Source organism: Podarcis vaucheri, assembly GCF_965113315.1.
Source record: "Podarcis vaucheri genome assembly, chromosome: 4".
NCBI classification, from domain to species: domain Eukaryota; kingdom Metazoa; phylum Chordata; class Lepidosauria; order Squamata; family Lacertidae; genus Podarcis; species Podarcis vaucheri.
Window position 1 is genome coordinate 24,167,337 of NC_138762.1, and position 24,598 is coordinate 24,191,934.

A 24,598-nucleotide genomic window follows, 5' to 3' on the forward strand; every position below is an offset into this window, starting at 1 on the left:
TAAGTACACTAATGGTTGCATTGTTACCTTTCAGCTTATGGAGTGCTGTGTGAATGCTCTGGTGACATCTTTTAAGGAGACAATTTTAGCTGAATGCCAAGGCATGATCAAACGAAATGAAACGGAAAGTAAGTGAAGTGTAGCATAAATCTGTGTCATTAGATTGGTATGGACAGAGTAAAATATATATCTGATTTATCTTACTGCTTTTGTAAAGAGTAGCACACAAGAAATACAATTTGATGTAGAACCAGTTCAGAGTTGCTTCCTGCCCTGCATGACTATGCTTTTTATATAGTTTGTAAATATATTTTATCACATGTTTCTTTGTTGCACTTTTATCCTACCCTTTCTCCAAGGAGCTCAGGGTCTGTGCAGTGGCGTAGCGTGGGTTCTCAGCACCCGGGGCAAGGCAAGTAATTTGCGCCCCTTAACCCGTGGATTTTAGCACTCAAGTCTCTTCTGCGCCCCCCCAGATGTTGCGCCAGGTGCAGCAGGCCCCCCACGCTACGCCACTGCTCCCACCACAAGTCTTCAGGACAGCCATCCGAAGGCTGGTGCGGGGAGAAGGTCTCTCCGCCCCACCGCCAGGCTTCGGAGCAGCCTTCCGAAGGCTGGTGCGGGGAGAAGGTCTCTCCCCCCCACCGCCAGGCTTCGGAGCGTCCTTCCGAAGGCTGGCGCGGGGAGAAGGTCTCTCCGCCCCACCGCCAGGCTTCGGAGGAGGTCCGAGGACAGTGGGGTTCCTGCTTCCTCAAGGAGGGCCGGCCAAACGCGCCCCCCCCCAAATGTTGCGCCCGGTGCGGCCGGCACCCCTGGCACCCCCCACGCTACGCCACTGGGTCTGTGTACAAATTTATTCTCCCCATCTTAATCCTCAAAACAACCCTGTTAATTCCGTGAGTCTGAGGAATAGTGGCTGGTCTAAGGTTAACTTCACGGCTGAGTGGGAGCTGAAATCTGTTCTTCCTGCATAGTCTAATAGTTGAACCACTGTATTGCACATCGGGATGTTTATATTCATCCATTGCAGTTTCAATGCATTTCATGTAACTGAATGAGGGTTAATCCAGTGGTAGCTGAAAGCACACTTGGCCCCACCATATTGCATTATGATTGCTGCTGCATGCTTTTAGCTGTATTTCAACACCCTTGTCTGTCTTTTGGGTCTACTTAGTTTTTATCATTTAGGTGAACAGGCATATCTTTAAGCCCTAGGAATGCTATTAGTTTATGTGCCTTTTTGGCAAAGGTTTATGTTGATGTCATTCTGAGTTGCTTTTCAATACATTATTATCCATGGGTTGAAATCAGAAGAAAGAGACTGCATAAGCAAACAACCCTGCACACTATAACCTTTTGATTAATTTACCCCACTACATGGTATATCGAAGTGACACCAAAGAAGGATGTTCTGCTCATTATAGGGGATTGGAATGCTAAAGTAGGGAATCAAGAGATAAAAGGAACAACTGGCAAGTTTGGCCTTGGAGATCAAAACGAAGCAGGGCAAAGGCTAATAGAGTTCTGTCAAGAGAACAAGCTGGTCATCACAAACACGCTTTTCCAACAACACAAGAGACGACTCTACACATGGACATCCCCAGATGGGCAACATCGAAATCAGATTGATTATATTCTCTGCAGCCAAAGATGGAGAAGCTCTATACAGTCAGCAAAAACAAGACCTGGAGCTGACTGTGGCTCAGATCATCAGCTCCTTATAGCAAAATTCAAGCTTAAACTGAAGAAAGTAGGAAAAACCACTGGACAGGTAAGATACAATCTAAACCAAATCCCTTATGAATACACAGTGGAAGTGAGGAACAGGTTTAAGGATTTAGATTTGCTGGACAGAGTGCCTGAAGAACTATGGATGGAGGCTCGCAACATTATACAGGAGGCAGCAACTAAAACCATCCCAATGAAAAAGAAATGCAAGAAAGCAAAGTGGCTGTCCAACGAGGCCTTACAAATAGCGGGGGAGAGAAGGCAAGCAAAATGCGAGGGAGATAGTGAAAGATACAGGAAATTGAATGCAGATTTCCAAAGAACAGCAAGGAGAGACAAGAAGGCCTTCTTAAACGAGCAATGCAAAGAAATAGAGGAAAGCAACAGAATGGGAAGAACCAGAGATCTGTTCAAGAAAATCGGAAATATGAAAGGAACATTTCGTACAAAGATTACCATAATAAAGGACAAAAGTGGTAAAGATCTAACTGAAGCAGAAGACATCAAGAAGAGGTGGCAAGAATACACAGAGGAATTATACCAGAAAGATATGGATGTCTCGTACACCCCAGGTAGTGTGGTTGTTGACCTTGAGCCAGACATCCTGGAGAGTGAAGTCAAATGGGCCTTAGAAAGCACTGCAAATAACAAGGCCAGTGGAAGTGATGGTATTCCAGCTGAACTGTTTAAAATTTTAAAAGATGATGCTGTTAAGGTGCTACACTCAATATGCCAGCAAGTTTGGAAAACTCAGCAGTGGCCAGAGGATTGGAGAAGATCAGTCTACATTCCAATCCCAAAGAAAGGCAGTGCCAAAGAATGCTCCAACTACCGCACAATTTCACTCATTTCACATGCTAGCAAGGTTATGCTTAAAATTCTACAAGGAAGGCTCAAGCAGTATGTGGACCGAGAACTCCCAGAAGTGCAAGCTGGATTTAGAAGAGGCAGAGGAACCAGAGACCAAATTGCAAACATGCGCTGGATTATGGAGAAAGCTAGAGAGTTCCAGAAAGACATCTACTTCTGCTTCATTGACTATGCAAAAGCCTTTGACTGTGTTGACCACAGCAAACTATGGCAAGTTCTTAAAGAAATGGGAGTGCCTGATCACCTCATCTGTCTCCTGCGAAATCTCTATGTGGGACAAGAAGCTACAGTTAGAACTGGATATGGAACAACTGATTGGTTCCAAATTGGGAAAGGAGTACGGCAAGGCTGTATATTGTCTCCCTGCTTATTTAACTTATATGCAGAATTCATCATGCGAAAGGCTGGGCTGGATGAATCCCAAGCCGGAATTAAGATTGCCGGAAGAAATATCAACAACCTCAGATATGCAGATGACACAACCTTGATGGCAGAAAGTGAAGAGGAATTAAAGAACCTTTTAATGAGGGTGAAAGAGGAGAGCGCAAAATATGGTCTGAAGCTCAACATCAAAAAAACGAAGATCATGGCCACGGGGCCCATCACCTCCTGGCAAATAGATGGGGAAGAAATGGAGGCAGTGAGAGATTTTACTTTCTTGGGCTCCATGATCAGTGCAGATGGTGACAGCAGTCACGAAATTAAAAGACGCCTGCTCCTTGGGAGAAAGGCGATGGCAAGCCTAGACAACATCTTAAAAAGCAGAGACATCACCTTGCCAACAAAGGTCCGTATAGTAAAAGCCATGGTTTTCCCAGTAGTGATGTATGGAAGTGAGAGCTGGACCATAAAGAAGGCTGATCGCCGAAGAATTGATGCTTTTGAATTATGGTGCTGGAGGAGACTCTTGAGAGTCCCATGGACTGCAAGAAGATCAAACCTCTCCATTCTGAAGGAAATCAGCCCTGAGTGCTCACTGGAAGGACAGATCGTGAAGCTGAGGCTCCAATACTTTGGCCACCTCATGAGAAGAGAGGACTCCCTGGAAAAGACCCTGATGTTGGGAAAGATGGAGGGCACAAGGAGAAGGGGACGACAGAGGACGAGATGGTGGGACCGTGTTCTCGAAGCTACCAGCATGAGTTTGATCAAACTGCGGGAGGCAGTGGAGGACAGAAGTGCCTGGCGTGCTCTGGTCCATGGGGTCACGAAGAGTCGGACACGACTAAACGACTAAACAACAACAACAACATGGTATATGTTATTTGTGGGTGTTGTTTTTTTTTTAAAAAAAGCAATTAGTTCAAAATGGATGATTCCACCTTTCATGGTATAAACATCTGCAGTTAGGCCTGGGAATTCAAAAGGTATCTGACCTTTAAAAAATATGCTTGGCTTCTCATCCTGACAGCATTTCTTTGGCACCAGTCCAGAGCTGAATATAGCAAGGTAGCAAACGTCGTACAAGTATAACTTTCATTCCTCAAGGGGAGTGAGACTTTATGGGAACTTGCAACTATTGAGAAATTGATTAGTGAACTTGGGCTATTGCAGTGAATTTCGCTGCATAGTCCTGGAGAAGACTGGTCCATAAAACCAGTTCTTCCCCCACAGTTTTGCTGTCCTCTGCATCCTTCCCTGAATGATTCAGTGATTTATTTGTTTTACATACTTAATTTGAATTATATACTGCTTATTCTTAAAAACCTCTCAGTGGTTTACATAAAATGTAATGCTGACCCTGGCTGACTGTAGGCAGCAAATCAGGAGTCCTCCTTGAGGATGCATTCTTTCTCCTGCCTTCTCTTCCTTTTCCTTCCTTCCTTCCTTCCTTCCTTCCTTCCTTCCTTCCTTCCTTCCTTCCTTCCTTCACCGCCTTTCCCCCTGATGACACTCAAGGTAGTTTCTCTTCTCTTCCCTTCCAAGGGTTAACTATAGTTCTCTTTCATGGTCCCAGTGCAGTCCCATTTATTGGTACTGTGCCTGTGCAGAGCCTTCTAGAGCTAGGCTAATGTTTTCTGCAGGCAGCTCACCCCCATCTTAGCGCACACACACTCAAAAGGGCCATGGCTACTACTGTTCTGTAAGTTCCCTTCATCCACGTCAGTGGTAGCATAATGAGAGACTTCCTACTTGCCTGTTCTGTCAGAGGTTGAGCTTGGCTATTTAAAATCAGCACTATATTCCTTTTTATTCTTTCTTTACTATAGTGTATTTTATTAATACAGTACATACAGATTTTTAAAAAATCTTTCACATCTGCTTTGATTGCTGTGAGCCTCAGGGTGCTTCTGTCTTCTCCCAACATTTTACTTTTACTTTATTTTTATTTTACTTTATTTTCACAACATTTATATACTGCTTATATACACATATACCATAGTTCAAAGCCTAGATTACAAGGATCCTGGTATTGATTAACCATGGTGTGTATGTGATGTAAGACTATGGTTAATGCTACAGATAGGTAGCCGTGTTGGTCTGCCATAGTCAAAATAAAAAAATTCCTTCCAGTAGCACCTTAAAGACCAACTAAGTTAGTTCTTGGTATGAGCTTTCGTGTGCATGCACACTTCTTCAGATACACAGTGTATATCTGAAGAAGTGTGCATGCACACGAAAGCTCATACCAAGAACTAACTTAGTTGGTCTTTAAGGTGCTACTGGAAGGAATTTTTTTTATTTTGACTATGGTTAATGCTGAAAGGAAAGGGGAAAATTGCTTCATGAAGGAGAGAAAGTGTGCATTCTCAAGGCTGGCTTCCAATTTGCACATTGTGGTTTGCACAGAGCCCAGGTTAAGCCTGAGCAGACCCACTGGATAATCTCAAGTCATTATTCATAAAATTTCCACTGATAGTTTGTGAAGTGGAGGAGCATTTTGCAATTAAGAGAGCATGAGTCAAACATTTTGCAATTTGTAGACATTATTATTGTTATTTAAATTTATATACTGCCCTATGCCTGGAGGTCTCAGGGCGGTTCACAGAATAAAGCTTCTCTGGAATAAAGCTTCCAGATGCCTTGCTACAGATGAATTGACTTGTGACTTCTTCAACTTTTTTTGTCTTCAGAGTTGCATCTAATGTTTTCATTGATGGATAAAGTTCCTAATGGAATAGAGCCTATGTTAAAAGATTTGGAAGAGCATATCGTTAGTGCTGGATTAGCAGATATGGTAGCAGCCGCTGAAACTATTACTACTGTAAGTAGGTGTTTCTTGACTTTATGCCTTACCCTTAGAAAGCTTTCCTTTTATATCAGGAATATTTTGCAAAACTAATTCTCAGTTTGGTGTGAAGTAGGTATCCAAAGTGTTGGTTGCCTTTTTCTACTGCCCAAGAAATCATGCAGCCAAATGTTTGCAGCTACGTCCAGTATGATATGCTCCTTCCCACTTCAGTCCCTGCCTTGCCCAGGAACACAGTCTCTACTAAATCTTGAAATGAATGTGTGAAATTGAATTGAAAACCAGGCTGTTTACTAGATACAGTAGGGAAATATTGCTGCTTCCTTAAAATCATTGGGGTTTTAAAATTTCATGAAATAAAACTGCAAGCTTTTAATTTTATTGGCGTTATTAAGCAATTAAAGATTCCTATTACAAATTGAAACTTTGCTTCAAAGCAATCAGCACAATTAAGAGCAAGCCAAATCCCTGGAATGTGGGGATCTTAAAAGAACTGCCACCACACTGGCAAGATAAATTCCCTGCACCAGATTTAATTGTAGAGAAATTAACCATGGCTCTGCCTTCCAATTTGCATTTAGAGTTAGCACATAGCATGCCATTGAGGGACTTCCCAGTTGTGATACGAATGAGCAGTCAGAAGCCTCAGATTTGTACATTTATCCTCTCCAACTTTTGTGTGCAGCAATTCCCTACCTCCAGTTCTTGTTTGAGGCCAATCTTAGTAAGCAAGTTTCATCCAAACCATGGTTAGTGTCAAACCAGGTGAATTGCCATGCATACTAGGCACACCAAGCCCCAAACCTTTAGCTGGTGGTTCACGTAATGCCAGTCTTTGGTTTAGCAGAACATCTGAATCACTTCTTGGGGTGAAATTGTATTTTTTTGTAATAGGAAAAGTAGCTGAAATTGATGGTGGCCTGTAAAGTCACCTCTGCCTTCTAAAGAACTGGGACATCTTCCTTAAATGAAGCAGTTTTATTGGAAGCACCTGGTGTACTTTTCCAGTCTATAAAAAGGGATGGATCAAAAAGCTGACAGTAACCAGATATCTGTCAGATTGTCCACTAACACTCAACTATTTCCATTTTTAATATATTTTGAATAGTTCTTGTTCCTTTGTTCTAACGGTTTGTACTTAGCAGAAATTTCTGTAGAATATAAGTTCTTCCAAGAAATGTGTTTTAGGAATATAATTCAGAAAACTTTATATAAATTGTTTGAACTTAAAATTGGTAATGTGCTTCATAAAATCTAGCAAAAGTAATTACTTTTGAGCTCAATACCCTCCATGAAAATAAGTAATTCACAGAAAATTGGTTTAGTTTACCAGTGCCACTGATTAATAATAATGTGCTATTTTTTCTCACAGATTTGGCTTTTTATTTTTTGTTGCTTTGCTTCTTCAATTTTTAGGATTCTGAAAAGTATGTAGAACAATTGCTCACATTATTTAATCGATTTAGCAAGCTGGTTAAAGAAGCTTTTCAAGATGACCCAAGATTTCTTACTGCCAGAGATAAGGTATGATTGTTATTAATTCAGTTGGCCATTTGTTTCAGTTTTTAATATTGTGTGTTTTAAAACACAATGACATACTTCATGTTTCAAGTCTACAATTTGTTATTGATGCTTATGGGACTTGCATGATGTAAATGAAAAATATAGTAACTAGGCATCTGACTGTCATCTTAATAATTCTCTATATAGAAGTAATTGCAAGATTTCAATCATATACTTAATACAGTTACATTTGACGCTGTCACAGCTATACATGCCTAATTAATCATGATATGTCAATATTGCCCCAAGCATCTAAGTTGGGGATTTCTTAAGATGATTATAGAAATAGTAGTTGTCAGGGTTACTTCCAGATCCTAGCTCACAGAGGATCACGCTAGCCAGCGATCGTTAAATAAAAGTCTTTATTGAGTTACAGTCTCCATTCTCAAGCTGCTGCGTGCAACCCTACGTCTTATGCTTAGATCGGCGAAGCTCCGTCTGAGTCTCCGCCCCTTGCGCACCAACTTAATATCCTAGCCCTGCTCCACCTTTTCCGCCTGACAGTTCTCCTCTGGGTCCCTCTGCCCCCCTGGGTCTCTTCCTTCCGGGATTCTTCTGACGCTGACCCCCCTGACTCTCCTGTCTCCTTGCGCCGGGCTTTAGGACCTGGCTCCCTTTCCGGGCTGCCTACTGCGCCACCTTCCTGTGCATTTGAACTTGGCGCGCGCGCCCAACCTTCCACTTTCCGTCTAACCGTCACTTCGCTCCCCGATGAAGGTGTGGCCACTCCTGACTCGTGCCCTCCCTCCTGTTGCGAGCTGCCAGCGCTTGCTCCCTGGCGCTCTTCCTCTTTCCTACTCTCTGGCGGTGACGTTGGTCCCGATCTCCAACTGCTCCCCTCTGAGTCCCCTCTGGCTCTTTCTTCCTGGGGTGTCCCCCTAGTCTCCCCCCTTGCCCTGGCCACTGGTGCTCCTTTTTGTGAATCTTCTGATTCACTGGAAAGACTCGGAGATCTCGGGTCGTCGTCATCACTCATCCTTTCTTCTGCCTCCTCCCCCTCGCTCTCTGTTTCCTCCCTTGCCCTCGCCTCTGCTCCTGAACCCCTGACAGTAGTGAATTGAAAGTCCTATAACTATAAACTGTATATAAAATGTTGGAGAATACCATCACAAGGTATGATGATATAATAAGACTAGGTGCACTGCTGATATAATGGTAGGTTTTTAAATGCAGGCAACAAAACTCTTACATTTCTATGGATAGTTTAGCTAGTTCAGACATCATATTCAGCTGATTTAATAATTGGGATTACCCTGCATGTGTCAGGAGTGAGCTAGCAGTAAGTCACCTGGAGTAAGTGAACTCTCTATTAGAAAAAAGCAGGGTCTGCACAGGGTTGCCAGGCCTAAATGAGCACACCAGCTCTTCTTCAGTAGGTCTTGCCCCAGGAGACAGTTGCAGAGACTGAAGGTCCACAGCTGCCTGTCACTTCTCCAGGGTTTTCCTGGAGAATCTGAGACACTGCCTGTGCTTTTGCTCCTCTTGCTAATGCCTCTCCTAGTCCTTGGGAGACTCTCCTAGTCCTAGTCCTTGGGAGACCAGTGGGAAGGGGAGCTAGTCGCAGCAGGAGAGGGAGACACCCGTGCTTTTTCACCAGTCTGACTCACCTCTGCCTCTTGGCTTCTCTCACCCCCCTCTCCTGCTGCAGCTTCTGGCTCTGATTCTGGACTTATCTCTGCCACAGACTTCCCCCACTCACTAAGCCCTATTACCTCTTCAGCTTCTGACACCTACTCCTTTCAGTCTTCTCTCTGACCACCCATCGGCAGCCCACCTCCAGTACCCAGGCTTTGAGCCTTCTTCCCTCGGGGAAGCTGGTTCCTGCTACCTTTCCAGCTGGTTCCTCCTACCATTCTTCTGTGTCCAACCTTTCATGACAGCATGTTTGCACACACCTAACCTCCACCCACCTATGTGCATTTCCCCTTCTCTTTCCTGGTTAGCGAAGCATAGGTGCCAGCTGCCACTAATGCTCTTTAGCTTTCAAACTTAATATTGCAATGAAAGTGGGGAGCGCATGAATCTTTGGGGAGCTCTTAGTGGCCAAACTATAGCTTTGCAATCAGCCCTGTGTGATGTCTGAAATGAAAGATGAAGATTTTGAATGGTCGGTTTTGGAATCTGTTCCTGTGCTGAGAGTTGAATGGATGTTTTCATTTTATTTTAGGCATATAAAGCTGTTGTTAATGATGCCACAATATTTAAACTTGAATTACCATTGAAACAGAAGGGGTAAGTTTTTCGAATATTGGCTTGAATCTAATTGCATTCTGTTTGATGTTAATTAGGCAAGTTCATTATATAAAGTTGGTTTTCCAGGCCACCTTGGGCTTACATTCATCTTTCCCATGCTCGACATTGTATATTCAGTCCTTTACCATAAACAGATAATCGTAAGCATCAAATTACTAGAAGTTGCAAAGCTACATTATGTTTAAATACTTGAAACATTTGAAATTTCTGAATCCTTCCATCATAATTGACACTGTCCTAATCTTGAAGCTGAAAGAAGCCACCTTCAGAGGAGTCCTATGAAAGTGCCTGCCTTGTGGTGTTTTTGTACTGTATATTCTCCCTATTGTAACTTCTGATTGTTCATTTAATAGCAGGCCCAGAGTTTAAGTCACACACAGCTTGTGATGATCTTAGGAGGAGCTGTTTGTTTTGATAATTCTTTCGAACTTGGAATCTTCTCTCATACGTGCTGCACTGGCTTTCTGAGTACAGTCCCTTCTGCTAACTCATTTACACAAATTACTATTCTCCGTTTGAATTATATCTGTGAAATAACATATGGACCCTTGGAAGGAAAAGAAGCAAATGGAATTTAAGAAAAGTGTGTAAACGTTTGCCCTTTTTATTGAAGTGTCCTCCCCTTTTTAATTATTAGCAAAGCCTGACTTGGTATAATGGTGTGCAACTTCAAATTGAGGGCTGCTCAGTATAATTTTGTGATAAATACTTCTCATGTTCGTTTAGTGTTGGACTGAAAACACAGCCAGAGTCCAAGTGCCCGGAGCTGCTTGCGAATTATTGTGATATGTTGTTGAGAAAAACACCGCTAAGCAAAAAACTAACCTCTGAAGAAATTGAAGCAAAGCTTAAAGAAGTGGTATGTGAAGATTCTAGTTTCTATCTGAGAAAAAAAAAATACAATTGTGACCCCCCCGCAAAATTTCTTTTGATCACTCCAAAAAAGAGCAGGATTAACAGAGAGAGAGACAGTCACTGGAGTTCAATGCCACAATAGTTCAGTTCTTAATCTAGTTGCTGTCTGGGTGCAGAGAGTAGCATCTTACTTTTATGCACAATTAAGTATTATTCCTTAATCTGTCTGACAGTTGCATGCAATTTAAGTTGGCTGATGTGGGGTTCAGACCTTTCACAAAATCCTCTTTTCATGCATTACTTGTGTGAAGATTGGGACGTGGGACTTGCCAATCAGAAGGTCGGCAGTTCGAATCCCCACAACGGGGTGAGCTCCCGTTGCTCGGTCCCTGCTCCTGCCAACCTAGCAGTTCGAAAGCAGGTCAAAGTGCAAGTAGATAAATAGGTACCGCTCCGGCGGGAAGGTAAACGACGTTTCTGTGCACTGCTCTGGTTCACCAGAAGCAGCTTAGTCATGCTGGCCACATGACCCAGAAGCTGTACGCCGGCTCCCTCGGACAATAAAGTGAGATGAGTGCCGCAACCCCAGAGTCGGCCACGACTGGACCTAATAATGGTCAGGGGTCCCTTTACCTTTACTTGTGCGAAGATGCAAAATGTACTGGAAACGTGTGGGATTGTGCCTTTAGGTCTGCCCCAATGGCTAGCAGCTTCTCCCACTTGGCCATCCTCTCATTAGCAGAGACATTGGTTCAAAGAAGCATTTGCACACAAAATCCCTGGAACTCTGATTGCACTGAGTTTGAGGGCTCAGGGCAGCCTCTAGTTGTGGAGGTTACTGCAGAAAAACTTTCCTGCCCCTAGTGTCAATGCTAATATGTGGATTGTGAGGCCAGGAGCAGCTGTGCAAGTTTGGCATCCTCCAACCCACAACCCCTTTCAACACACTTTGCCTTTTTATTTCGGGGGGCGGGGAGTTATTAGTTTGTTTCTGTTTTATTACTCCCCCCCTCCCACTTTGAATTTTTATATTGTGAACTGTCCTGTGATCTTTGCGTTAAGGGTGGCATACAAAATTAAAATAATAATAATAATAATAATAATTTTTTAAAATGTGAGTAGTGTGAGAAGGAAGCTAAAGAGCCCCCGTGTACTGTTGTGTTTGAGCCCTGGCACCTTTTGTTTTAGAAAAATTTAAGAACCTAGCAGTTCGAAAGCACGTCAAAGTGCAAGTAGATAAATAGGTACCACTCCGGCGGGAAGGTAAACGGCGTTTCCATGTGCTGCTCTGGTTTTGCCAGAAGTGACTTAGTCATGCTGGCCACATGACCTGGAAAAACTGTCTGCGGACAAATGCCAGCTCCATTGGCCAGTAAAGTGAGATGAGCGCCATAACCCCAGAGTCGTTCGCGACTGGACTTAACTGTCAGGGGTCCTTTACCTTTTTATTGCACACTAATCTCTGAATGCTACTGTGTGGTCTTTTTGCAGAACCAGATACTGCTGTGATCAAAAGGGAGAAATGCAGAATGTTTCAATTAAAAGTGAAACTGTGTTGTTAAACCACATTTGCTCCTCAGTGATAGCTTGAGAAGGAACATAATTATATCTGTAGTCATTTCATAGAGCATGACTGCCGAAAGATCAATTTGGGAGTATGAGCTTGCCACCTCCTGGCTCGGCTGTGCAGTAACAACAGATGTTAGTAGCAACCACTGAAACTAGTCTAATGCTTTTTTTAAACAGCTATTGGTGCTCAAGTATGTGCAGAACAAAGATGTTTTCATGAGATACCACAAAGCTCATTTAACAAGACGTCTTATATTGGATATATCAGCAGATAGTGAAATAGAAGAGAATATGGTAGAATGGCTGAGAGTAAGTATCTCAAATCCTAATGTTTTTATTATTCCTCCAAGTTTGTTGATTAAAAAGGGCAAATATCAATGTTTTAAATATAAATTATTGAGGGTCTACCTCAGGGGTCAGCAAACTTTTCAGCAGGGGGCCGGTCCACTGTCCTTCAGACCTTGTGGGGGGCCGGACTATATTTTGAAGGGGAAAAAATGAACGAATTCCTATGCCTCACAAATAACCCAAAGTTGCATTTTAAATAAAAGCACACATTCTACTTATGTAAAAACACGCTGATTCCCGGACCGTCTGTGGGCCACATATAGAAGGCGATTGGGCTGGATCTGGCCCCCGGGCCTTAGTTTGCCTACCCGTGGTCTACCTATTAGTATCTTTTCAGCACTGCAAATTGGATGTGTGCTATTGAATTCCCTTCTTAGAATAGGCCTTTATGTTTAAAATTAAGTATTTTAAAAAGTTAAAATATTGAAAATTAGTAGTAAGCTCTGTTTCATAAGACTTAGGCTTGCAGTATTTTCTGTAAAACAAAATCTCTCAGAATAAGCCACAGGACTCATAATTTAATTAGATTAAGTTCCTTATGATGATATAAGTTCTTTATGATGATATAACAGCTATTTATATACACGATGGCCAAGTGGTGGCCTTTACATTAGCTCCAGCCACTGCCAGTCCTCTCCATGGGACTCTGTGAGCATTGCATGGCTCTCTTTTCTAGGCAGCTGCATCTCATATGAGAGTTTGTTTCCCCCTCCCTGAAGAAGTTAGTAGGCACCCCTTCCTTCAGTAAGTGAGTTAACCCCTTGGAAGACTTTTGACTGATGCAGGAACTTTGGGGGCAGTCTCCCTGGAGGCTTGCAGAGTTACTCATTTCCTGAAAGAAATAATGTCTGCCTATATAATGGGACTGGAGGCTAAACTCTTGTTTCTGTCCAAGTCATTTGTAGGTAAACAAATTGCATCATAATGGTATCCAACCCCAAGAAACTTTGTGGAGGGGAAATAGAGCCCTAACTGTTTCTCATATAGCTATGCAAATTCACATAACAGATATTTTCAGACTTGCTGTGTTAGATGTGCAGAGCTGATCATTGGACATTGCCAAATGTAGTAGTTACTAAGGCCATACTAGCTGGTGTTTTCCAGGCTTACATTCATCAACATGCTGCTTCATCCCACTTGAGACCATCTGATTTTCCATTATCTGATAAGCCCATGTAGCTGTCAAGCACCGGGGGCGGGCGGGTGTATATGTATATTGTCTATGCAGGTTATACCTTTTGAATTAACTACATTTGAAAAATAGAATGCTACTGTGCAGTACAACCCCTTCCTTTTAAAGATCCTATTGTGCCTACATTTAATTTGCCATCTCTTTATGCAGGAAGTAGGTATGCCAGCAGATTATGTAAATAAGCTGGCAAGAATGTTCCAGGATATCAAAGTATCTGAAGATTTGAACCAGGCTTTCAAGGAAATGCACAAAAATAATAAGCTGGCCCTACCAGGTACTCTTGTTTTCCTATGTTACATAGAATAACACTGCTTAACTCCACCATGAAAAGAGTCAGTTTCTTTATTGTGCTAACCTGTCAGAGATATTTTGCTGTTAGCTATGTGTGACTTACATTCTGATTTGGAATTCATCTGGGTGTTTGTTCGTACAGCGGATTCTGTGAATATCAAAATTTTGAATGCTGGGGCCTGGTCCAGAAGTTCTGAAAAGGTTTTTGTATCGCTGCCCACGGAATTAGAAGATCTCATCCCTGAGGTGGAAGAGTTCTACAAAAAGAACCACAGCGGCAGGAAACTTCACTGGCATCACCTTATGTCCAATGGAATTGTATGTATGCATGTGCCAGTCACTTCTGTTCTGTATTTATGTAAATATGTACTTGGTCTTGGTGAGCTGGAGACAAGTCTGTACTTAAGTACAGTTCATGGATAATTTTTGGTCCCTTTAACAGATAACTTTTAAGAATGAAGTTGGCCAGTATGACTTGGAGGTAACAACGTTTCAGCTGGCTGTGCTTTTTGCCTGGAACCAAAGACCCCGAGAGAAGATCAGCTTTGAAAACCTTAAACTGGCAACAGAACTCCCTGATGCTGAGCTCAGGAGAACTTTGTGGGTATGTGCCCAGATTTTTAAACTTACTTTTATTTATAGGACAAGGGTGTGAGTGTTGGGTGGATAATTTTGAAGCAAAGCTCAATTTGTTATGCTTTTTAAGTAAAATCAAGCCACCTAAAAGTAAACCATCATAATATTGAGAGGGTGATAATTGTGCATAATTCCTGAACAATCTTTTCTGGGAAATTGGTTTGGTAGTCTTAATGTTAAGTCAAGTCTTATTTATTGTTATTTATGTTTCACTATTAAGGATACACACCATTCCAAGGTGACTGAGGGGTAAAAACAAAATACGTTAATAAAATCACAATAGAACAAATAACAGAACAGTGCTGTTGGTGTCAGTAGGCCCTATGGCAGGACAGAACACAGAGCAGCTGAGGTCTGTGATTCCCTCCCTCTTTTGTTTCCAGGACAGTTTGTTTGTTTATGTCATAAAATTTATCACTAAAATATTTACAATCATAACTTAAAACACCCAGAAAGTTAAAACCACAATAGAATAGACAAAAAAAAAAACAAAAAAAAAACTTGTATGGAATTTGTAAGTTGGTTGGGCAACAGTTAATGAAGAGGCGAGAGAGAATACTGTAGCTATGAATGTTGTTGAACTTTAAGAGTTGTCATATTTCCTGTCTTATTTTTATACTGCCTTTTTATGGTTAGAATTATTGATGATGATTCATATGTTTTTGATCAAAACAGGTTGTTCTCAGTGTAAAGGGGAAGGGAGGCTATATCTCACAGTTCCAACATAGTGATGAAAAAGTGGTCAGGTGTGCATTTCATCTGCTGGTAGTTAAACATGATTACAACTTGCCAAGTAATATTGGCTCTGTGCAGCAGTTGGAGATGGACTTTTCTTCAGGGCTTTTTTGTATGGTTGGGGGTGGGCAGTCTATTATGGTTGCTTATGCAATCACTGCTCCAGAAAAAGTTGTCCAGATATGCAGACATCACCTACTTTTTACATTCGCTCGGACTCTTAATTCTCTTTTCTGTGAATAAATTTATTCCCTCTACATTTCAGTGACAGAACCAAGCCTTAACCAAAGTCTTGCCATTAGCTAAATAACAAGGCTGGATACAACCCATAAGTTTTTAATAACTCAGTTAGGTGCAAGAGCGACTTTTATACTTTTCTTTTGCTAAGAGTATTGTCAAAGAGTTAGGGACAGCTTTATTCAAAGTATTTGTATGTTATTTAGCTTTCATCGTTCCATTGTTCACAATTGCTTTGCTTGCCATGAGAATGTGTATAAGAATTGTTCCGTTTTAGCAGCTTGTTAAAATAAAACAGGATTTCTCTGCTGTTTGTATCTAGCAAACAGATAGCATGACAAATACTGCGGATTTGCCATAATTTCACCGGAAAGTTTATTTTCATGGTGTGTATCATTCACTCACTCACTCTCACCTTTCTTCTCAACAGTCGCTTGTAGCATTTCCAAAGTTGAAACGTCAGGTTTTGTCATATGAACCTCAAGTCAACTCACCCAAAGACTTTACTGAAGGAACCCTCTTCTCAGTGAACCAGGAGTTCAGCTTAATGTAAGATGTAGAATTGGTTTATTCCTTAAGTGCTTTGTAGAAGATGAAGGACAATTTTTGGTCCAACAATACTTAGATTTCATTTCGGAGATGGATCATATCAGAGCAAAACTTAAAATAGTTGACCTTTTCACAGTTAATTGAGATTGAATGTTTTGGCATTGGCCTATCAGGTTTGAAATGTTCTTATATCTTATATCCTACTTATAGGAAGAAATTCAAATGTTTTCATTCTTGATATTTTTCATGATGTACTTGGGAAACATGTTTAACCAAGTCCTTTTGTAGAGGTCAGAATTTTGTTATAAATATTCTTCATTTTGGCAAGTTACAACAAGTTGCTGATGTGTATACGCACGGGTTGAACACCTGCAAGTTGGGAGATACCTATATTTATAGCGGTAGAATACAACACTTTGGTTGAGTCCCCAGTGCCCCCAATTAAATGCACCTTTTTACCCTTGTTTTTGACACTTGAGATGCACCATTTTAGGACCCACTTTATTTTTGTAAGTTTTAAATTTGTTTTGAATTGTTCTTAGCATAGTGTAATGATTGTGTTTTAATATTTGTGTTGTGGTTTAATTGTTGTCACCTGCCCTGGGATCTTAGGGTGAAGGGCAGGTAATTGTAATGATGATAATCCTAATCATAATAAAGCTTGTTGAGCATTATCACTCAGAAATAGCTTTTCCTGAAATCTTGGAGAGTCTCTTTGGATTAGGACTAAGCAGTGAAAGCATCTTGCATATCCTATATATTTTGCTTCATCTCATTCTTAATTATTTCAGAAAAAATGCAAAAGTTCAAAAGAGAGGTAAGATAAACCTAATTGGTAGACTTCAATTAACTACAGAGAGAATGCGAGAAGAGGAAAATGAAGGGATAGTCCAGTTAAGAATATTACGGACGCAGGTACGTTAATCCTATATAACCTTCTGGCTTTGATTCACTTTGCTAACTGTTCAACTCTGTGATTATTTTTTTTACACTACTACAAGTATGATCTCTGTGTATGCTCTTGAAGTCTGAAGTACTTCAATACCTGACAGCTTGTTTTTGCCTTCCTTTACAGTGTATCTAATTAAATGAAGAGTAGATCTGTCACTGTAGGATGTGGAAATTCATGTTTAACTATCTGACTTTGTGATCAAAAGGGCTCCACAATGCAGGCAGGTGAAAATCTGTTTTGCACCAAGCTACACAGGTGCAAAGCCGCAAAGGGCAACATGAACAGAAGCAAATGTTCTTATTCACAACATAGGAACAGGGACTGAGTTGCAAAATTGCTGTGGATCTCTAGGACCGTGTGCTTTATGCGTTTCCATTGGCACACAAATGGTGATATGGGATGCAGAATTCAACTACTTCGATTTTAATAGAAATAAAAAGGAAACGGTCTTGTCATTCTAAGATATGCTTGGAAGAGTGTCATCCTTGCTTTCTGAAATTTCAAAGTCAGCATTCATACCTAAATGTGTCATCAAAACTATGTAACCTTGGTAGTGCCACACTGACAAAACAGGTTGATTTGTAGAGTCACCCTAGCAGAAATCTATGTGTGGTGTGTTCCAGGGCCTTGGGGATGTGCACTCACTGCTGCCCAGCGGCAATGTGTGTGCTTTGTTTAATTAATTTCTATATTCCTTCTGTCCTGTTTGACCATACATTGGTAGTTTCAAACCCCTGGCTCACTTACAGTAGCATTCATGAGATGCTGATTCCCATGCCCTACAACTTCTAAGAACTTAGCTTTCAGGGTGAATGTCTGAGCCTGCTTAATAATGATAATCTTAGTCCCAAATCTTTTAAGTGAAAATTCACAACTTACATGATCCTCTCCAGTATGCATATATGTAATATGTTAGCTTAGAGAGGCTAAGTGTTATTCTCACAAACTGCCCTCTGCCATTACTCATACCCCTGCAGGCTTTTATGATATTAAAATAAAATGGTAGAACCCTGTTTGACCTTCACTTTTACCAGCATAGTTGCAACTTTGTCTTGTGTTAGTACAAAATGTTTTCTTTTCTTGGTTGCTGTGACTGTGTCTAGCAACTCTGAAGGCAATATCTGAAGAGGTCTATTACATTGTTTTGTTGCTTTTATCGTTTATGTATATTTGTATACTGCTTAAGAGATTTTTAAATATTTGCTTAACATTAGGAATGCTTTTAAATATAAACAGATAAAGGTAAACAAATAAATAATTGCTAACTATGTTGCTAAAGCAGTCCATGTGAATGCAGCTAAGCTGGTAAGTACAGATCTAAAATGAGGGGTGTGTCTTAAGCTAAGTTGGCTGTTCTTTTCAGTTAATATAATAGGTAGCCCTAGTCTTCAAAATCCTGTGATTTACAAAGTGATGCTTATGAAATTGACTGTCTTCTTTGCCAACCAGTTAAATAGATTTGGTTTGTTAGCCTTGTACAACACACACCCAAAGTGCTTTTTCTTTCCTTTTTTCCTTGCTTAGGAGGCTATCATCCAAATAATGAAAATGAGGAAGAAAATTACTAATGCTCAGCTTCAGACTGAACTAGTAGAGATATTAAAGAACATGTTCTTGCCACAGAAGAAAATGATAAAAGAGCAGATTGAATGGCTTATAGAACACAAATATATCAGAAGAGATGAATCAGATATCAACACTTTTATATACATGGCATAGCTTGAAGACTCTCTTACTGGAAGATGCCAAGGAAATGTGCATTGGAGATGGCTTGAGCAGACAACTACAAGAAAATGAACTGTGCTGAGAGAGGACTTGTTTGACTTGCATTACATATTCAAATCCCTGCCTTACCTTACCAGAGGACTTTGTTTTGCCAACCTTTTTTTTCAGCTAGCATGATGGCGTTCCCTTCATGTTGCACAGGTTTTTAACAGCATGCTGTTTTTGTGGGGAAACTTTGCATTCATTGAGAGCCCGTTGTGATATTTTTTTAGATTTCAATTGTACCCACCTGGAAGAGAACAGATTTAGGGTTTCTAGATGAACAGTACCTTGCACAAGGAAAATATCTTCAAAACCCATGCACTGAGGGTTGTCACATTTTTAAGAAAGCAGCAAGTAGGACTAGATGTAGCAGTTCACACTTTGTGTTTTGGATCAACAGCCTCCTTTTGATCCATTTTTATGTACAATATTTGAGCAAGACACAAATAGCATCACAGCTGAAGATACATATTTATCTTTGGGCTCAAGCAAAGTGCTTCAGTATAACTGAATTTGGATACTGAGACACAAGTGATGTTAAGCAGGATATATCCTGTTTGTCACTTTTCTTTATAAAACTTGGGTAAACATTTGTTTCTTGGACAGATGACTTCATTCCCCTCCTTTTTAAAATAAGAGGTGTTGCTTTCTCTTGATTATGGCTTCACCCTTAAGAACTGTGTTTCATGGATGGATCTGTTTATGGTGAAACAAAATGAAATATTAAGTGTATCTCTTTGTACATTTAATATAGTATGCTTGCGTAAATCTGAATGCATTAAAAATAGCCAGTGCACAACTTATCCAAAATAGGAATTAACATTTTGACAATCCCTATATATTTCTTCCTTGATTATTTATTTGAAAATCTCTAAATGTTACATTTTTTTTTTAAATACAGTTCTACTCTGGCGGGGGGTGGGGGGATCAACTGTGTGGAATAAGATAATTATTTGACCTCCTAGACCAGCTCCACATATATATGCTGACAGATTGTCATAAATCTGACTGTTCTACAAAAAAGAAAAAAATGCTGCCACCCAGCTTCCATTTGTTTCGGTGAGTAGGAGCCCCCACTGGTGGAATGTGCTCATTCCCCCCCCCTTCCCTTGATAAAAATCTTCCAGAGACTTAAAGCAATGCACATTAAGGCTTAGGGCTAAAGAGTGCTTTACTGAGGGCAAGAGAACTGCCACACCACAGCAGATGCTAGTCATTTTCAGAGTTAACTGCCAAGTCTCCAGCTGCTTTAAAATGTCCATGAAGAGTTGAGCTTCCTGCCTCAGCATTACTAGTGTGTGTGGGGGAAATTACCTAACGCCAGTTTAGCTTTTACCATACCCTATTCCTAAACGTTATGCCTGGGGAAAGCAATGTTGCAAAACAGCCTTTAAACTTTTAGCAGTATAGAGCAATTGTCTTTCCTTCTTAAAGTTAGTGATTATGCTTACAGGTTGGAAAGTGAAATACAGATAGCTGTGTAGGCAGAGTGAAATTGGAAATGGTTGCTGTATGTTACCTATAATGGGGCTCCAAAGGTAAGTCTACCCATCCACAGATAGAGGTTGGTACTGGCGCCCTTAAGTGATCATAAATAACATACCAGTGTGGGTGGGGGAACTGTATGTGCTTTGGGATGGCAGAGACTGACAAACTTGCATGGAAATGCAAAAGTGGCAGATGAAAACAGGCAGTGATTTAAAAACCTCACTTTCTGCACTTAATGTGCGCATTTTTATTGTGGATCAGAGGATAATATTTTTTAAAAATTAACATAGAGTTGACATAAAGTTAACTTCCAAGTTAACATAGAATTGTTGAATTTCAGCATCAAAATTTTATGGGCAAGAATTAAAAAAAAGTTTTACATACTTGTCAAGCACTCCTTGTTAAAGGGAAAGACAACTAAAATTGATCCCCCAGAAGTCTACATGCTACAGGGTTTCTAAAACTGCATTTGGTTTGGAAGTTGGTTTGGAAATGGGTAGAAAAGGGCAAGTAATTTTTTAAAATATTTGTACATATTTCTTGAATACTTTGATGAGAGTGCTTTTGAATTGTATGCTTCCCATTAATTTGTATTGGAGGCAGTAGGCATGACACATTAAATATAAAACCAGCTTTAAACTTCATATTTAATTTCTTGGTATCGTTCAGACACTAGCAGCCTGATTGTCAAAAAATACTCCTTTCCCTCTTTTTATTCCTAGCAGTGCAAATACTTTAGAACTTTGGAATTAGTGGCTAGGATGTAAATGACCACCATGGACTTCATTTGTGACTTTTCATAAAGCCCTCCCATCAGCCCCTTGTTCTCCCTAAAAAGAGTGCAGTACAGTGGCCTGTACTTCAAAAGGAAAATTGCCAAAAAGAAAAAGAAAAGGAAAAAACCTCAGAAAACCCATCCACATGCAGAAGCACTTTAAGGATCACATGAGGCTGTTTGGATCTTGCCAGTGAGAGTCTGTCTTGCTCATTTACATAGCAGCAAAATTCACAGTGCCCTTGCGTCTCCATCTCTTACGGTTATTTCTTACACAAGGTACCTAAATGTTTCTAGGACCAGGGGAATTACAACGGACAATGTGCCTATAACTTTGTTCAGTTTTTTCTTTTCTTTTTGTGTACATTGGATCAGGATGTCATGTAAAACACTGAATCTGAAAAATCACACCAGCAATTTCCTTACAGCTGCAGAATCACATTTAGCGTTCTCTTGTCAGGACACTTTTCACCAAGATGCCCTTAAGGCTAAAGGTTATCAGGAAGAGAAACAAACTGGTTTAAAAATGTATGCAGAAATAGGAAAACATCCAAATCTAAGAATGAATTGAATCATCAGTCATTGCAATATGGCAACATGGTACTTTTAAAGCTTGATTTTTAGCTTTGGATATTTTTCTCCAAAGACCTAGCATAAAGAGGTGCTGCTTCTGAAAAATGTATGTTGCCACAAGCACTGCCATTGTGGTTTGTATTAAGTAATACTCTAGATGTGAAAAATAATGTAGGTTGCATTGATTTTAAACATTGTTGTTAAAAAAAACAAAAAAAATTGTCACAACATATGAGGTTCATACTTAATTTTGAAGTCTTCCATTTCCCCCCTTTATCCTACTGGTGTCCCTTGTTTTCTACCTATTCATTTGTTTAAACCTGTTGTTGGAGCATAGTGTAGTTTAACTTAAGTTTGAGTGGTGGCCTTTTGGGGGGAAAGAAAGTAACATGGCCCGGGTAGTTGAATACTTTGGATTTATTTGCATTACAGTATCCGTTGTAAAAGGTACAAATTTTAAAAAATGCAGCTGAGAGAAATATTTGATAGCTTCATGGAAAGATTTGGTATCTTAAGCGCAAAACTATTTTCTATTTTCATGGAACTAGCTGGGATCCTATCTTTGTAAATTCAAGGTCATATTTGTGAAATAAAACAATACACAAGAGCTTTCCTGTTTTAATAGACTATATGTAGCCTGGAGTGCAGCGCAAACATGAGTTTCCTAGGTTGTAATATCCATCTACATATGGTTATTTACAGTTTTGAATGTGTGCCACTACATACTGAAATAATGCTGTACAATTTTGACTGGTAGCAGTTTCTTCTTGTATGGCAGTCCGGCTGAACTATTTTGATGTACTGCTTAATTTTTGGATTTTATTTTTTAAGTTGTATAATTTATTTTCTTGCAAAATAAAAATGTAATATAAAATATTATAAAAAACCACAAAATATTTTTGGTGTTATCTTCAGAACCTTTTGAAAATGGGAATTAAGCACAGTCCATTAGTGTTCCTAGACTACCATCAGTTGTTTTGAAATCCCAAGCTAGTCCAAGGTATGAATAAGTGTTTTCATCAGCATTTAACACCACATAGGTTCCAAGGGATCTGTCTGAGCATTATTACAGGGATATGCATTTGTACTGGCTATATGCATGGCACGTACAACTGCCTTGTCAGACAGCAGTGCAGCAATATAATCTGATCCAAATCCACAGCACCTAATTATCAGTTCTTTCTATGTAACAGAAGTTTACTACCTTTTTAGTACAAGCACCCTGTGTAAACGGTACAGTACTGCAAAGTAATTGAAATTTTAAACTAGATTTGGATTGCAAGTTACTATTAAAAATCAATACTTTCCCACTGCTATCTAGTGCTGCTTACTCAATTTATGTCGCTTTGGTACTTGGTTATATTGCCTTCAGTTCCATGGACAGTTTGGATTTGTGATTGATCTGGTGACACCCAATGACATTTTATTTTTTCAGAAATTTGAGCAGTACAGCACTAGTAGACTGAACACTTAAATTTGAGAAAAAATTCCCTTTCATGTTAAGAGATGAAAGAAATTCCAGCTGTAGTTGAGGCACTTGGAGGCAGTACTGTAGTCTACCAAGACGTGGAAGACTGATGTATGGCTTATCCTTTAAGCAATTTATTTTAACAAGTAGCTCTTTGGATCACAGCCATTTTTTACATGATGATGCATATATGACACACAAGTACTTTTATAAAGGGATTTACTATGCATGAAGTGGTCGTTTCATCCTGTTCCATTATTATATTCTTGGAAGTTTGCTAAAATAACATTTACATAGCTCCACACCTGTCATATAAAAAGAGTTTACAAAAACTTCAGTTTTATTGCCTAATCTTCTTTTACAACCTGTACTACGACTCATTGGAGTCCACAATGTAATCTTCTGTTTTCTGTATTGCAGCAAATGTCGATGAAACATTGGATCATTTCAGTGTTTTTTAAAACAGCTTTTAGGCTGGGTCCAGAAGGCTGGTTCTGACACTCCTGAACATCTTTTCCCTCCCAAAACAAAACAAGACAGGAATTCGATGGTATACAAGGCAGTGTGAGATGTGTGTGTTTGACTTAATGAGAATTGGGAAAGGAGTACGGCAAGGCTGTATATTGTCTCCCTGCTTATTTAACTTCTATGCAGAATTCATCATGCGAAAGGCTGGGCTGGATGAATCCCAAGCCGGAATTAAGATTGCCGGAAGAAATATCAACAACCTCAGATATGCAGATGACACAACCTTGATGGCAGAAAGTGAAGAGGAATTAAAGAACCTTTTAATGAGGGTGAAAGAGGAGAGCGCAAAATATGGTCTGAAGCTCAACATCAAAAAAACGAAGATCATGGCCACTGGGCCCATCACCTCCTGGCAAATAGATGGGGAAGAAATGGAGGCAGTGAGAGATTTTACTTTCTTGGGCTCCATGATCAGTGCAGATGGTGACAGCAGTCACGAAATTAAAAGATGCCTGCTCCTTGGGAGAAAGGCGATGGCAAGCCTAGACAACATCTTAAAAAGCAGAGACATCACCTTGCCAACAAAGGTCCGTATAGTAAAAGCCATGGTTTTCCCAGTAGTGATGTATGGAAGTGAGAGCTGGACCATAAAGAAGGCTGATCGCCGAAGAATTGATGCTTTTGAATTATGGTGCTGGAGGAGACTCTTGAGAGTCCCATGGACTGCAAGAAGATCAAACCTCTCCATTCTGAAGGAAATCAGCCCTGAGTGCTCACTGGAAGAACAGATCGTGAAGCTGAGGCTCCAATACTTTGGCCACCTCATGAGAAGAGAGGACTCCCTGGAAAAGACCCTGATGTTGGGAAAGATGGAGGGCACAAGGAGAAGGGGACGACAGAGAATGAGATGGTTGGATGGTGTTCTTGAAGCCACTAGCATGAGTTTGATCAAACTGCGGGAGGCAGTGGAGGACAGAAGTGCCTGGCGTGCTCTGGTCCATGGGGTCACGAAGAGTCGGACACAACTAAACGACTAAACGACAACAACAACAACAAAGTCCCAAATAAGTATGCCTAAAACTCCACGTGGC

General features: G+C 40.4%; 1 protein-coding gene across 2 annotated transcripts in view; it reads left to right on the plus strand.

Moving 5' to 3' along the window:
* Positions 1-22,465, plus strand: part of CUL5 (cullin 5) — a 36,768-nt gene extending 14,303 nt beyond the window's left edge. For both annotated transcript variants that reach the window (XM_082219222.1, XM_082219223.1), the window contains 12 exons: positions 35-128; positions 5,673-5,803; positions 7,205-7,312; positions 9,519-9,583; positions 10,331-10,463; positions 12,206-12,337; positions 13,719-13,842; positions 14,002-14,177; positions 14,302-14,463; positions 15,898-16,016; positions 16,808-16,931; positions 18,493-22,465. In XM_082219222.1, coding sequence (XP_082075348.1) covers positions 35-128; positions 5,673-5,803; positions 7,205-7,312; positions 9,519-9,583; positions 10,331-10,463; positions 12,206-12,337; positions 13,719-13,842; positions 14,002-14,177; positions 14,302-14,463; positions 15,898-16,016; positions 16,808-16,931; positions 18,493-18,687 — 1,563 coding nt within the window. In that variant the 3' untranslated portion in view covers positions 18,688-22,465. The remainder of the gene's footprint in view (positions 1-34; positions 129-5,672; positions 5,804-7,204; positions 7,313-9,518; positions 9,584-10,330; positions 10,464-12,205; positions 12,338-13,718; positions 13,843-14,001; positions 14,178-14,301; positions 14,464-15,897; positions 16,017-16,807; positions 16,932-18,492) is intronic.
* The last annotated feature ends 2,133 nt before the right edge of the window (positions 22,466-24,598 follow it).